Raw genomic sequence first — 16,363 nt, forward strand, 5'->3', positions numbered from 1 at the left:
TTAGGGGAATTGCAGAAGTTGGTTTCAATGGGAGGGTGGGTGGTGCAGATGGTGCAGTGGGTAGCACTGCCGCCTCACAGCAAGGAGGTCCTGGGTTCGAATCCCGGTCGGCTGGGGCCCCTCTGTGCGGAGCCTGCATGTTCTCCCCGTGTTTGCGGGCGCAGTCCAAAGACATGCAGGTTAGGCTGATTAGAGAGTCTAAATTGCCTGTGGGTATGAGTCTGTGAGTGAATGGTGTGTGTGCCCTGCGATGGACTGGCGACCTGTCCAGGGTGTATTCCTGCCTTTCACCCCAATGTATGCTGGGATAGGCTCCAGCCCCCCTGCGACCCTGTTCAGGATACACGGGTTAGGATAATGAATGGATGGATGGATGGATGGTTTCAACTGGGTGTTACCAAGTTCTCCAAAACCATAAATATAAATATAATTATTTGGCTACCTCTTGACCTTGTTCTTGTTCAAGTGTTCTTGAGCAAGAACAGTGCCTTGACAGTAACCAACCCAAAAACTGTCTATTAAAAGTAGACTGTATTGCAGGCACTACAACCCTCTATGGCCAATACAGTTGCAACCCAACAGAAAGTAATTTTATTTTCCTGAAATTAATACTATGTTCAGACCCAGTTGAGCGGGTCGCACTAGCTGCATTACATAAAACCTGTATGAACTAGTGCAAATGAATACAAGTCAACAACTGAGGAAAATGCACAAAACAGAGAAAAAGATTTTTTTTATTCTGCCATCAGCAAAAGCACAACCACTGTGTTACCTTACATTGTAGGTTATGTAATCAGACAATCTAAAAATAAAATAAAATATTATATTTTTTGTAAGGCACTGTATGAACTCACTGTAGCAGACCTACTAGATGCCGTATGATCCAAAACGGTGATAACACGAAAACAAACAATTAAAGTGCTTTTTGTCCCTTGATGATTCAGTCTTCAGCTTGTAGTTTACGACCAGGGAGCAAAACCTGAGCTACCCACCCACAGCAGTCCTGGAGACACTGCAAGTACAACATCCAGTACGAATACCTTTAACCACTCTTTTCTTAAATTCTGTCTATTTTGATCAAATGTCCACTATTAATGACTCCTGCTAATTTTTCTGTTCTTTAAAAAGGTCACCTACCAGTACTTGCATTTTAAAACAGCCACACACCAATAAGCTGAATTCTGCCTTTTGAAATATAAGAATGACTGAAATAATCTACAGTCCATCTACCCAATAAATCTGATGCATCAGATCTACCAACCTGCTAAAACACAGGTGTCAAACTCCAGTCCTGGAGGGCCGCAGTGTCTGCTGTTTTTGGGGTTGTTCTGGGCACCCGTGGTTCATTCAAGTCATTGACTGCTTAAAGTATCCACAGGCCTTGTTCTCAATTCCTTAATTGGCAGCTGACTGAAAGGAAACCACAAAAACCTGCAGACACTGCAGCCCCCTGGGAATTCAGTTTGACACCCCTGCTCTACAAGAAAATTACAATTACCATTCAACAAGATGTAAACATAATCTTCAATCATGTTTAGTGAGCTTTATTTACAAATGTCGACATCCATTTAATGTTCACTACAAAAGCCAAAATAAGCATTTCAGTATTTGTAGTTATATTGAGACTTAAAATCGTATTTAACTTATTTTCTGAATAAGACAAAAATATTGGCAAAGAGGTAAGACAGTTTGACTCATTTAAAGATTTGCCAATGGAAAATGAACATTTCACTTAATAGATAGTACTGTCTACTTGAGAAGAAAAATGAGATCTTAAGTCTCATTATAATTACTAAACGCTTGTTAAGACAGACATTTGTGCAGTGTTTGCATGAGTTTAGCTTATTTTTAAGAGCTAAATAATCTCTGGCTAAATTCCATAAACGTTTAGATGAATAAAACAAAATGCACATCACGGCCGGACCCACTACCGGGTCATGACCGGACAATTTAAATGCAACTATTAAAAAAAGCTGTTTTTGACTTACAAGTGGTAGCCACATAGATTTGTAAGACTTTTTTTTATCATTTATAAAACAAGTACCTATGATTTCACAGACCAATGATTGTGTTACGCCTCGGTTCTCTGAAGACGTAAATGGCACAACCGAGTGGCGTGTTCCTTAATCCAAACTGTAACGTCAACTGACCAACCGAGTACAAAGATCATCGAAGTTGTGCGAGACAAAAAAAGATATTCACGGATAAAGGGAGATTAAATCAGTAAAACACGAAATAAAAACACGCTCTAGCATTGGTTGGTGCCTGCCCCCCTATTAAGCGAAATAAAAGCTGGAACATTGATGTCCTGTATGCTTGTCCGCCAGAGACTGTCAGATACTCATCAGAAGCTGTAGGCAGTACCAAGTACGCAGGTATCAGTTATGTTAGAGCAGCTGGGATAAACAGATTTAAAATTTAGGAGATATAACTATGAGATATTCTATTTTGTTCTCTGGTCATGCTAAAAAATAAAATTGTGTTTATCAGCTTTTCACAATAGGAAGTGGTGTTTTCAGATAAAAGGGTGATTAATTTAAACATGGATAAATTGTTACAATAAAATGTATACTTAAGTGGTTACAGAATCCACTGCAATCTTGTAACTGTGTCCAAAAAGGGATAGATTGCATTGAGGTTACCTTCTTGGTGTATTATAAGTGTTGACACTACACAGGTATAATCTCCCGTTTTTTTAGTTTGTCTACATTCTTCCAAAACAGAAGCCGTTATGTCTGCAAAAGCTAAATTCACCCACAAAACCTTTTCCCCCAATTAATTCCTCAATTTAAAAAAAAGATCATTTTGTTTGTGCGTGAAGAAAACGGATGAAGGCCGATCCTGCTTCAAATTTTTCGGTCAGAAGGCTAATGGTACTTTTGCTTTCATTCCTGAATTTTCCTATTGAAAGTAGAGACCAAATTTGAGACCCGACTACATTCCTCCAACCTTCCCAGATGAACGGATTGGGGTCCTGACCCCCCTCAAGGTTCAGACCTGATCAGAATAAGGCTCTATGTGCAGTGAGCCAAACTCCGCGCGCCCGTCACTGCGGGACGCGCTTCTAGTTCTCGCTCACGGTCACCCTGACCCGGTGCCAGGCGTTGCTCAGGACGCCCCTCAGGTTCCAGATGGGGGCGCCGGTGTCGGGCTGCACGTTGTAGCTGCTGTCCACCGCCTTGCACACGATCTCCAGCTCCTGCGCGTCCTCGGGCAGGGGCGCCGTCACGTCCCACAGCTTCCAGGCCCAGGCTCGACCCGGGGGGGCGGAGGAGACATACCCCCGCCCCCGCCCCTGCCTCTGCCGCCCCTCCTCCTCCCCGTCCTCCCCGTCCTCCTCTTCCTCCTCTTCCTCCTCCTCCTCCTCCTCCGCGCCCCGCAGCCGGGCCACCTGCCACGTCCGGCCCCCGTCCAGGGACACGTCGACCCGCACCACCTCACGGCCGCCCCCGCTCCAGGCGTAGCCCTTCACGGTGACCTCCTCCAGGCGGCGGTCCAGCACGCTGCCCTCGGCCGGCTGCGTGATGGCCGACTGCACCGGCAGCTCCTGGATGGCCGGCGCGGACGCGAAGTCCACCGTGTCCCAGTCGGTGCCGGGGGAGAAGCCCTTGTAGTCGTTCTGCTGCCAGTGGCTGCCGCTCTCCTCCTCGCTCAGCACGATCTTGCCCAGCCACTTGACGTTGCGCGCGCCCACGGTGCCGGGCACCACCACCCGCACGGGGAAGCCGTGGTCGGCCGGCAGCTCCTCGCCGTTCATCTCGTAGGCCAGCAGGACGTCGCCCTCCTCGCTCAGCGCCTTGCCCACGGGGATCGACGCCCCGTACGTGGTGCCCGTCACGTCCCGGTCCAGGCCCTCGAACTGGACGTGGCGCGCGGGCCCGCCCGGGACGTACCCGGCGTCCAGCAGGACGTCCCGGAGGCGGGCGCCCGCCCAGGTGGCGTTGCTGATGGCGGCGATGCCCCAGTTCAGCCCCTTCACCTGCTTGACCTGGTTCATCTCGGACCGCCGGTTGCCGGCGCACTGCAGGGTGGCCGTCACCGTGTGCTTGGGGAAGCGCGACTTCAGCTCGGCCAGCGACAGCGACACGGGGCCGCTCGGGAGGCCCTGGATCTCCAGCCGGTAGGCGCAGGGGTCCACCGAGGGCACCGGGAGGTGGTTCCGCTTGAAGAAGAAGGCGGAGGGGGTGATGAAGTGTTCCGAGAGGATCTCGGACGGGGGCTCGGCGTTGAAGGGCTTCTGGCTGTTGACCCTCAGAGCGGGGTGTCGGGGCGGGTCGGTGGCGTAGGGGTCCGAGGACGACGTCGCGGCCTGCCGCTGCTGGTCCTGGAGGCACAGCTTGCCCACCTTGTACTGGGCCAGGATCTCCAGCACGTGCTCCTGGCCGTGCACGGCGTACATGGCCCAGAAGGGCTCCAGCGGGCCCCCGGCCGCCAGCATGATTTTGGAGCCGCCCGGGTGCACGGCCACAAAATCGGTGATGTCATACACCCCGCCCTTGTAGGTCACCCACACGCCGTCGGCCGGGGTGCGGTGCTTGGTCACTTCCTCCTGCGTGTAGACGGGGACCTCGCAGCCCTCATCCACGGGCTGGACGGTGGCGGCCGCCCATTCCACCTAAACACAAACGAGACAGAAGCTGAAGCTGAAATCTAAATTCACCTTTTCCTCAATGTATATACTCTACAGATTTAATAAGCGTACCAGTGGGCGTGTATGTCGATCAAATGTCTGTCAATTTTCCATTTCCCCTCCAATCAATATAGTTTCACACAGCAACGCGAATTCTTCCCCTCCTCATTAAGTCAGTCAAATCGCCTCCCCGCCTCATCCTGACTCAACGGAACCTCAAGACCACCACGTTTGGCAATGCACAACGCACCAAAGAATCGCCTTCAAGAAACTCAACAGAAAGCATCTTAGAAACTGATCTGATCTGCTGATTACTGAGGTTACAGTAATTCAATATTGTGAGAAGGCGTAGCTGGCAATAAATCTATAAAAAAAAGCAAAGATTTGTTATCTCTCTCCCTTTAGCTCTGGAATTGACTCTCTCTGGACACAACTCTTTCTCCACTCGCTTGGCTCGTAAGCCCAGCTCTCCTGTCTCCCTCGTCAGTGCACCGCGTATGCCAGGAAAGGCCTCTGCTAGACGGCACACCGCACGCTCACAAAGGCCCATCCCCGGACGTACCGCCACGGAGACGCGCGGACGACGTGCCCGGAGGCTCCGCGATTACCGGTGGTCCGCGTCTGCGAAGAGCCACGCGTCCGAGCCAGAGATCCCCAACGGCAGGCTCCTGTAAGTACCGCGCGGGGAGCGCCCTGCTACAAGCACAAAGCTGCCGGTCTGGGAGAATCAAGTCAAAGGACTCGAGTGAAGCTGTAACTCTGGGCATAGATACGGTTTAATTGAGCAACATTAACACCTATGAATCTACGTAGCTGGCTGCACTAATGGTTAATGTGCTGAACGGTTACTGTAGGCTGGGTTCTCCCTCTAAGCCCTCTACCAGGCCGTGTTAAGTTTTAATATACATCAACAACAGACAACAGCATTTCATGTGTATTTTGCTAGTTTCTGGATGTGATGCTTTGACTTATGGTAGAACCTATGCACTTGTAAGTCGCTTTGGATTAAAAGCGTCTGCCAAATGACTAAAATGTCAATGTAATCACGCACAGGACCTGGCAAGTCATCAATTTTATAAACGAACAGATCACGGCACAGCATATTCAGCTCAACACACTGATAAGCACACGGTTATCCTGGGTTTGGCAGGCTTCACGTGCCATTGTTTTATTACTCGCATTAGCTGGTTTTAACCCCTTATGGGCGGACGCGACCTGCATGTCACATCTCCCTTAACAGACGGGAGATCTGCCAGTGCTGTATTTAATCATACGACCGTTTTTCAAGACATAAGACTACAGGGGCATGAAAGGCATTGCGATTCCTACGCCTTTCTATGGGTTTTCTATAGGGCGCCTTAGTCCATAACGGGTTAAAGCTCCCTCCAGCGTCTTTCTTCTCCTTGAATGTGTGGTCACCACACCGCATCACCCCACACGCAGGAGAACATGCCTACACGCACACGCACACAGCCCTTACATTATAGTGTTGAACTGTGCTTTTGCTCTATTTGGTACGTTCCATAAACTGTATTATACACTCCCAAGGTTGTTTGTGTTGATTGTAATTGAATGAAGTCAGCAACTCCCAAAATGCCTTTGCCTCTTAGCTGTGCTTTTTGCAGCACTCGTGTGAAGGCCGTCTTGCTTGTTCATCAGTTTCATCCACATTGCTCACACAGTTTCTGCAAGGTCATCAGGACTTTCAGCTACAATATAAATTATTATTTCCAAAGAGAGAGTGCATTGTGCATTGGCATTACTGACGGTACACCGTAAAGGAGTTACGCAGATTTAATAGCGCTGGACTGTGGACCTGAGGGTCATCTGTTCAAATGGTGACCGGTTACACCCATGACCAGAGCGCTCTGCAGTTCAGCTCCTGCAGTATATGTCCAATTGTATAACCTGGTTACAGCAGGTAAGGGGTGTAAAACTACCATTACTCCATGGGGGAAAAGAACATATGATCACACAACCAGAAAGTACAGCACTTCTTCTTTTTTTTGGTGGGGTGTAGAGCCGGGGTCGATTAGTTTAATTTTGTGCCAACTTCCGCTCTTGATTATAAAATTAGCCCAAGCATATCTTGAACTCACATGAACTCAACATAATCGGTCTATGGTTGACAATTAGGTATGTGGCTCCTGGATAGCTTGGACTGCTTCTAGCACTGTTAATTAATAAATGCACTGGTCAATGTGCTGACAAATGTAGGAAAACACGTTTTATTGTACATGAGAACGTAGCATTGTTTTTGTTTGTTTGTGCCACTGCCTTGGAGACTCGGTCACAAGGCCACAATCTCCTCGCTCTTAAATCAGCTAAACTCGTGTCTCTCCAGCTCAACAGTGGTGACAGTTCTTAGCAGAGTTATGTGTATATGTCAATAACAGTGGTCAGCCTGTAGCGTAGTGGTTAAGGCACATGACAGGCAAGGTCGGTGGTTCGAGCCCCGGCACAATAAGTAGCCACAATAAGATCCGCACAGCCGTTGGGCCCGTGAGCAAGGCCCTTAACCCTGCATTGCTCCAGGGGAGGATTGTCTCCTGCTTAGTCTAATCAACCGTACGTCGCTCTGGATAAGATTCTATTCCATCTCTATTGTGGTCAATTTTACTGTGATAATGGACTAAATTGTTTTAAATCGCCCAGCCCTGCCACTGTCCCCCTTTTCTGCAGATGAACTGAGATCAAATGCACTTGTTGAAACCGCCTCACCTTTCTCAGTCCTTGCATGCTGCAGAGTGCTCTCAGTGTGGTCTGAAGATGACACTGTGTAATCATCGTGATGACCAGCCGTCACATTGAGCTGTACTGCACATCCAGCACCCTGTCTGTTTTTATCCTCACCGACCAAACACTGCATCATGTGTCACTGGAAACTGTGCATCACTCACACTGCTCAGAGACAGCAGCACCGTAGCACCAGGGTTACGAAATCATGTTTGTTACTCAAAGTTGTAGGTTTGACTGCCAGATGGGGCCCTGCCATTGCACCCTTGCATGAACTGTATTGGTCTAGTAGTCTCTAGCTGTTTAAACTGAGCTTGGGTAAGCTGGGTAATAGCATCCTCCAGATGCCTAAAATGTTAATATAATGTAAATGGTCAACAAGGCACAAATGAATAATTAAAAAAATATATATATATGATATTTTATCCCATAAATAAGCTACTGGTCCACAAACGCAACATGCATAGATAATGGCGGCACGTTGCGTTTGTGGACCAGTAGCCCTGAGTCTCTGTTCTGGGAGCAGCTTTAGATCTACTCAGGTAAAGGTTGGGGCAGACAGGTCTGGGTGCACTGGGCTGAGCTGGGGAGACAAGACAGGCCAGGACAAGTGAGAGCATTCGGCGGGCCGCCCTCACACACCTGGTTTCGGCGAAGGCCGTAGGCTAGCACGGCCCCGGCCCCGGCCCCGGCCACCAGCCCGGCGAGCAGGCGGTGCCAGCCAGGGGCGCGCCCGCGGGAGCCCTGTCCCCAACCGCGTCCTCCACCCCCATCACTGCCACTGCCGCTGTCCCAGCGAGCACACAGGGCCAGCGAGGAGCCCGCTCCCGGCCTCGGCTGAAACCTGAAACACAGAATAAACATTTACCATCCCACAGGGAGCAATGTATACAGAATACAAGCAACCTGGCCCACAGACAAACTCATATACAGAATACATACAAGCAAACTGGCCTACAGACACCCTCACGTATATTAATACAAGCAAACTGGCCTACGGACACCCTCATATATAAAACACAAGCAAACTGGCCCACAGACAAACTCATATACAGAATACATACAAGCAACCTGGCCCACAGACAAACTCATATACAGAATACATACAAGCAACCTGGCCCACAGACAAACTCATATACAGAATACATACAAGCAAACTGGCCTACAGACAAACTCATATACAGAATACATACAAGCAAACTGGCCTACAGACAAACTCATATAAAACACAAGCAAACTGGCCTACAGACACCCTCACGTATATAAATACAAGCAAACTGGCCTACAGACACCCTCATATATAAAACACAAGCAAACTGGCCCACAGACACCCTCAGATATAAAACACAAGCAAACTGGCCTACAGACACCCTCAAATATAAAACACAAGCAAACTAGCTTACTGGCACCCTCAGATATAAAATACAGTAGAACTTCAGCGATCCAATACTCAGACGAAACGTCTGGTCAACAGAATAGTGTCTGGAATCAGAAGTAAAACATTGATACAAAATGACGACTGCAAAACGCAATCGAGTAACACTATTAATTGAGAAAAAACTTAAAATTAAGTTTTAAAATTAGACAAGGGAGTGATGTCAACAGCTGCTGCTACAGGCAAAGGACAGTACGGCATAAAAAAGGACCAGACTGTCGGACGAAAACGAGAAGCAGGTGAATAATTTCAGCAAAGATCGCGTCACACTGCCGGCTACGGACAATGCAAGCGGTGACTTTTGCTTACCATTAGTGTTGAGCCCAAAGAGTACGAGCTTTGCCAACGTCACTACATGCCTTTTTGTTTCTCCTTGGTCGATTTTACAAGTTTAGCCCATGAATATGTTAGTTAGCCCATTTGGTTGCACTTTATACGACAGTTATTTTTTGCGGCGAATGCCATTGACTGAATGGCATTAATCTGAAGGGGTAGCCTATGCTGTCTAACCGTCTAAATTTCATTTACACAATTCCTCAGTATTCAACTTGTGTATACATTGATGTCTGGAACATATTACTGAGCTTTGTTTCTGTACACTGAATATAAATCAAGAATTTGACTTTTTCCCTGGTTAAGACTGATCTTTCCCTGATTTCTTAGACTGTAAATGAAAGAGGACGTATTATGCATTACATAATCTTTTTAACAGTGCAATAGTTCTTTAGGATTTTGTAGAGAAATAAATCCAACTACTAGTGGCTACAGAGACATCTTGGGTCTGACAGTGTGCCTGCTGGCCCTTGATCTCATCATGATTACAATACAGTTGGTACAATAGTGACCGGGATTGAGAGATTATGAACCACTCAGGCCAATTAATTCGTGGCAGGATGGCAAATGCACTTCGGCCCAGCTGATAAGTTTTCACAGATTCACTACATCCTTTCTGTTTTCTGTATGGTATCACTCCTGATCAAGGCTTGAAAATGTGTCGTCAGCGAAAAAGAGCCATTCGCGTGCTTCGTCACAGCTGTGGAATGAAAACTCTTGTGTGTTACATTTTGATGTACGTCACTCTGGATAAGAGCGTCTGCCAATAATGTAATGTAATGTATCGTAACTAAGCCTCAGAAATGTCCTTTTTTTCCCCCCCTTTCAGCATCAGGTTACAAGAGAGAAAATTTCCTCTCGCCTTCCCAATGTCATGGCAAAATAAACGCACGAACGGAAAACCACAAAATGAATTTGCTGATATTGCCTTCCTCTCCGGCTGATGTTGGACAGAATATCGGCAGTTGCCCGGTGCAAATCCAAAACAAGCCACACACAATGGACTTTGACGCCGCAGAAGCCAGCCACAGGCCCTGGCCATAAAAGGCCAGGCAGACAGTTGGGTACGCACCACACAAAGGAGCAGCCTTCTGTGTTCGATAAGAACCGATGCATCATAATTGTTCTCAACGAGCAATAAGTAACTAGCTAGGTTTTTTATAACATTCACGTAAGTTTACGTCCACATTAATGTGGTGCAAAGGTTGAGCGAAGACGGATCCATTTAATTTTTACGGCGGCGTGCGACAGCGAAGCCAGTCATAGCCATACCTTTGAGTCTTGGGCAGCCCAATTCGGGTAAGGCCTGGACAGCGTCTGAGGAGCAGCATTGCATTTGGTCACCTATGGAAATAAATAAAAAAATGTATTTATATATGTAGGAACTACGACTCCCACAGGACAATTCCGCGACGTCCACCCCGCATGACGTCTAGCTCGGTTCAGCCAATCCCGTAATGGCGGGAGCAATAAACTTTCCCGTATAAGAGCAAGACACGTTCTTGGGATCCCTTTTTCTCTTTCTTCTTCTCTTCTTCCACCCTTCCTCGACGCACCCCTTTTGGCCATTCGCTTCAGCTCATCTGCTCCGAGACTCGGACAGAGGCTGAATGCTGCACAGCGCACTACCAGGCCTACGGACACACCTAGTTGCCTCGTGGTAACTTTGTGGCCTATAGCGAGTGGAAACTGGTGTACGCGGAACACTACATCAGTTTACCCCTGCAAAGCTCACCAAAGAACAACAGCAACAAACTCTCCAGGACACGCATTCACAGCACCATCGCGGCTCCTATAAGGAGAGCACGTCTTTTGGATTCAATGCGTATGGACGCAGTAAGACAACAAACATTCAGGCATAGCCAGTGTTTAGTTTAGTCTTGACTGATACTGTGAATCTATATTTGCCTCTTACCGTTTGAATGTATTTTTGTTAGCCATATATATACCTGAATTGATTCGCCGTCTTTCGCGTATGTAATTAGAGTAAAACTACGCAAGTAGTCTCTTCACACAGCTAACTCTATCACTGACACGGCCAATTTACCTTTCCTTTGTCCAAGGGACACGCGCGCACACACACACACACACCCTACTTCCCCTACTAACTTCCCGTTGGTTTATCTGTTCTGTGTTTGTAAGTTTGTTTAATAAATATATTTTATTAAACCCGGTGTCTGTTTTGGCATCATATAGACATGAGAGCTGAGTTAAAGCAGCCTTTCGAAGAACTTCCAACCTTCAGGTTATCTGTATGTTTAATCATTAATATTAGTTGTTTTAATTATTAATTAAAATACTAAATTCGTGGTTAGATATTTCTGATAACAGTAATTTTATGAGAGAACAGAGAATTTCATGTTATGTGCTGAAAACATTCCTTGAGGATTTTGGTCAAAGCTACTCGATAACAAAATGTGTGGATTTTTCGTCCACAGTCATGCTGCAGACCTCCCATTCCAGCTCGCCGCAGACTGGATCAAGATCTCGGGACTGTGTGGGCCATGGAGCACACTGAAGTCACCATGACCAAATTACACGCTGCACTCCCCACAGCATTACAGCACCACCAGCCTGTATTTACATCCAGCTTTTCTGAAGCCCCTAAGCAAGGTCGCAGACTTCATCTGACAAAACTCCCTCTTGAAATTCAGGATTTTCCAGGATTTGACAAGAACCGTTCTCTCATTATTTGCAATTATTGCAAAATTATTTGCACAAGAAAGCAAAAATGTCATGACACTGGGGAGTTCTGGGACTCACACGCGCAGGGCACACACCATTCACTCACACACTCATACCCACAGGCAATTTAAACTCTCCAATCAGCCTAACCTGCCTATCTTTGGACTTTGGGAGGAAACCGGAGTACCCGGAGTGAACCCACGCAGACACGGGGAGAACATGCAAACTCCACACAGAGAGGCCCCGGCTGACCGGGATTTGAACCCAGGACCTCCTTGCTGTGAGGCAGCACTGCTACCCACTGCACCATCCATGCCGCTACAAGAAAATGTTTCCAAATGCAAAACAATAGGTGACTTGGGCCTTACCAGCAGCTCCAGGGAAAAGATGCAGCCCTTCATTTGGAAAAGTTTACCAGCATTATCAATTAATGACAGAATATGTGGTCCAAAAAAATGACCATGATGATCAAATGAAATCACAAAATGTAAGACTTTTTTATTTTCCATTTATCAGTTTTAACGCATTTCATTTTTATAAGCCCACTCTTGCAGCAAACCATTACTATTCTATGAATCTATCAAATTTCACCTATAGGCAATGCCCCACTGATAATAATAATAATAATAATAAAATTAAAAAGCAATATAGCAACAATAAAATATTGACATTTGTTGTCTGGGGCTCTAATAACTACACAGAATGCTGCAATATGGGAACACTGCGGTCAATGATCAACATGACTTGAGGTGTAATATAACAGGCGTTATCAAAGAATCCTCACCGTTCTGATGGATGGCTGAAATGCAGGGGGAAAAACTGCTGAGCGTAGCAATTCTGGATATTTTAGACAATTGTTTCAGGTAATTCTACAAGCTACTGAATCATGGGGTGTACTTTAGTTACTTTTTACAGAAAAATATTTTTTATTTTTTATTTTAGTTATTTTTACACAATACAAGGTTTTACATAAGTGTCTGGGATGACAAAAAACATGTTGCAGTTAAATATTTTTTCAAACCAATCAGCATTAGGGGAAAAGGTGAGCTAAACAGTTAAACTGGCTAACATCTTAACACAACCGGAATGACCCAGGTTTCTCGGAAACCATAAAAACATGACTTGCCATCAACGCAGCTAATGCCTCGGGAAATGTTCAACGCCCCCTAAATCGACAAATCGCTGAGCGTCAATAGACTGTACGGGCAAAACAAGCCCGGTTAAAAACATTACCACGACAAATCAGATCAAATGGATTACTGTTATCGGCACACAACCGATAACAGTAATACATAAAAGTGAAATAATGAAATAAGTAACCAGCAAACCGTTAAAAGAACGTGTCCGACCAGACGCTTCTGAAAATAAAACATGGGGCTATCTTCCTAGTCTGAGACGGGTCATAAAATGATACTAATATCATATGATCAGTCTATAATTGACCACTGAAACGTAAACGTTTTATTATTAGTCATAAACCTGCACCAGGCGAGATAAAGCCGAATGATAACGTCGGGGGCCCTGTAAAGTATTAGGCACTGTAAGGTTAAGAAATTCAAATTATTTCCATGTGCTAAAATAATAATTTATTGCACTGAATTCGTTGAAATATTATTTCGGTTTGTAAGAATATTTCCACGTCACACATGTTATATTTAGACCGAGAACAGTTTCAGCCAATATGTATCATCCTACCACAATAGGTTATTTATTTCATACAAAAGAATGAGAAAGAAAGCAACATTATGCTCAAGTTATAAACTTGCACCGGAATTTAAATACGAAAACATAGCTGTGAAAATTATATGATTCTGCTGACCGATGAGTCCATGCCATGAACAACAACTGACTATTAAGTAGTAGTACGGCATATCTTATTCTTCATATCATAGCTAGCGTTAATCTTACATTGCAAATAAACTAGTCTAAAACCAAACCCATGAGAAGAACTAAGAAAACATGTTACTAAACAACATTGGGCCATTTTTAAAAACATTGCGCTGAGCGGCAAAAAATATCAGTCACCTGTGGGGGGAGCCCTTATACAGAGGGCTACTGATTCGGTTATTGATTTCAGTACACCAGTAGCCTAATAGATAGTCCGCAGTTCATATCATAGTCAGTTCAGTATCAGTTCGGTGATTCAATGATAAGTACAGTTCCTGTGAAAATCCCACCCCCGTGATAGGCTGCCTCGCGTACCCAGCCAAGGACAACCCTTAGATGACAGCCAGGCCACCAGATTTTCTTCCATTCACCTTTAGCGCTGACGCGCACAAGCATACGAACGAACCGGCACACATTCGTTCAAAAAGATTCGTTCGTTCACGTATTGCCCAACACTCGTCTGTAATCTCTCAGGTGCTAGGTACATGGCTACAATTAACGCTCATTCAAACCAATTACAAAACACACACACACACGCACACAGGTAGAGATAGTTAATAAATGGAATTACAAGATTGCATTTGATAGGTAAGGTAATTGGACATTTCGAAGTGATTAGTTAACTAGCTAGCTAATATTAGTTACAATTTTCAATTAACACTAGACAATTCCGAAGACTTTGAACGTACCATCTGACAAGCTACCATTGAAATTAGCCAAGCTACATTCCAGCGACCTTAATAAATGACGATTTGACAAATACAGAGAGCGAGCCATCTTTGATTTTTTGTTTACATGATAACGCTTAAACATTGCGTTAATTCTTTACAGCTAGCTAGCTTTTATTTTAACCCTAGGTTGCAAGGCAATACAGCAATTCGACTAACGTACAGCATTACCGACAATTTCTCACATTTTACCAAACCAAAATTTTGAAAGAAATTCAAATGGCAATATCATGTTAATCTGTTTTAATTACTGAACGTAATTTACGTCCACCAACCTTAACCTAAACCGATCGACACGCACGCGTTATGGCGATAAACCGATGACATGAATTACTGTCAAATCCACGTGAAGCAACGAGCCGTCTAATTTAGCTAGTAAGCAAAGACCAATATAGAAGAATGGAAACCAAGTTAGTTAACGTTAGCTACACCTGCCTACGTTAACGTTATAAATTAAAATATGCCAGCTGGATCTGTTATCATTTCTACCCTTTTTTAAGTTATCTAGCTAGCTACGTGAATACAGCTAGCTACATGTATCAAACTAGTTTAGCTTATGTAGCTAGCTAACAAAACAACACAATGTTTCATGCACAAGCACGTCAAATCGGCAAAAAATCACATCTACTTATTATATTTCGGACAACAGATATTTACCTGAACTTCACCGCGCTTGTCGGTGACCCAGGCCAGAGTACTTCGCGTAGCTATGCTTGCAACTGCAGTTAATGTTTACTGCGATTCCAACTTCAAGCGTGAGACCAGGGGGCGAATGGGAATCATTCCTTTGAAAATGATTCGCTCCCAACTTGTGATGGGCATTCCGGCTGTTCATTCCGGCTCCTTTCGCTCAGCTCACGAATAAGAGCCGGCTCTTTCGGCTCCCAAATGGCTCTTCGTTTCGTGTTTCTCAAAAATAAGCCGAGGCATGTGGTGGCTTGACATATGATGGGTGTTTGTGCTCATATATAATTGAGCTTGTTAAATGAAATCTGACTTGGACTTCCCATTTCCAAAATATGTTAAATTGAGGTTACTATATTCCCCCAGCTAGCCCTCTAATTGTCAAGCTTCACAAGTTCAAGAAAGATGTATTCTGAGGATTCTGATTTAACAGACTCATTAAAATGGCAACCATTCCTGCTTCATGGGCAAGTGCAGTGGATTCTCCATACAAAAATAGTTTTAGTCTAGGACTAAGCTTAATCTGTGTTTGTGAAACTAGCCCATAGTTTGTGAGATGCTGACATTGTCCTGCTTACTGTTCTCCTTGTCATTTTACATGTTGTGCACTGAACTATTTTAGTGCAGCTGTATCTAGAGTGTAGTGTTTTTCCTAAATTTGCCCTATTAAGCTGTTAAGGTTGCTTTTCGCCAGATAATCAGCAGTTCTAAATATGGTAGTATTTTCCTTTAATAGAGTCCCCGAGTCTCAATCAAACAGCCAATACTGCCATTTTGCTTTTGATCAAACAATTTTAGAGCCATCTCATGGTCCTTTGAATTTTGGTGCCTTTTCATCTTGTTCCATAGCACTGAAAGAACAGATTTGTGGTTACCCATTTCTTTTGATCGAGCTGCAGACATTGTAACCTGGAAAGAAAGGGAAAACATGATTTACACACACACACACACACACACACACACACACACACACACCTCCATCCTTCTTCAACCCAGCGTCTCCTGAGGCTAACCAGTTAATACTGTTTGGCTCAATTCAATCCCTTGCTTTATCTTAGGCTGACTGATAATTTTCCTTTTGGCTTTGACCAGGGGGTTATTCCTATTAAATAATTCTCTCAGGGTCGCTTTCCAGTATATATACTGACATCACACCCAGGGGTGCGTACTTCAACAAGTTATTGCCACAGACAGTTCCAAACGTTTTTTTCCCCTGCCCTTCCACAAGCTTTTTTCTTTTTGCTA

At 45.1% G+C, this 16,363-nt stretch overlaps 1 protein-coding gene across 1 annotated transcript; it reads right to left on the minus strand.

The window, feature by feature from the left end:
- Positions 1–716: 716 nt before the first annotated feature.
- Positions 717–15,182, minus strand: suox (sulfite oxidase). The gene is made up of 4 exons (XM_061219971.1): positions 15,092–15,182; positions 10,407–10,478; positions 8,009–8,210; positions 717–4,615 (listed from the first exon to the last, which is right to left on the minus strand). Exons 2-4 carry the CDS (start codon positions 10,463–10,465, stop codon positions 3,065–3,067), a joined length of 1,812 nt encoding a protein of 603 aa, XP_061075955.1. The 5' UTR covers positions 10,466–10,478; positions 15,092–15,182; the 3' UTR covers positions 717–3,064.
- Between the last annotated feature and the right edge of the window lie 1,181 nt (positions 15,183–16,363).

The sequence above is a fragment of the Conger conger genome, chromosome 14 (assembly GCF_963514075.1).
Source record: "Conger conger chromosome 14, fConCon1.1, whole genome shotgun sequence".
NCBI classification, from domain to species: Eukaryota; Metazoa; Chordata; class Actinopteri; order Anguilliformes; family Congridae; genus Conger; species Conger conger.

Coding starts and splice junctions, on each gene's coding strand:
- suox (XM_061219971.1), bottom strand. CDS start 10,465: ATGCTGCTCCTCAGACGCTGTCCAGGCCTTACCCGAATTGGGCTGCCC. Junction 8,211..10,406: donor GGGCTGCCCAAGACTCAAAG/GTATGGCTATGA, acceptor TCTGTGTTTCAG/GTTTCAGCCGAGGCCGGGAG. Junction 4,616..8,008: donor ACGGCCTTCGCCGAAACCAG/GTGTGTGAGGGC, acceptor GTTTGTGTTTAG/GTGGAATGGGCGGCCGCCAC.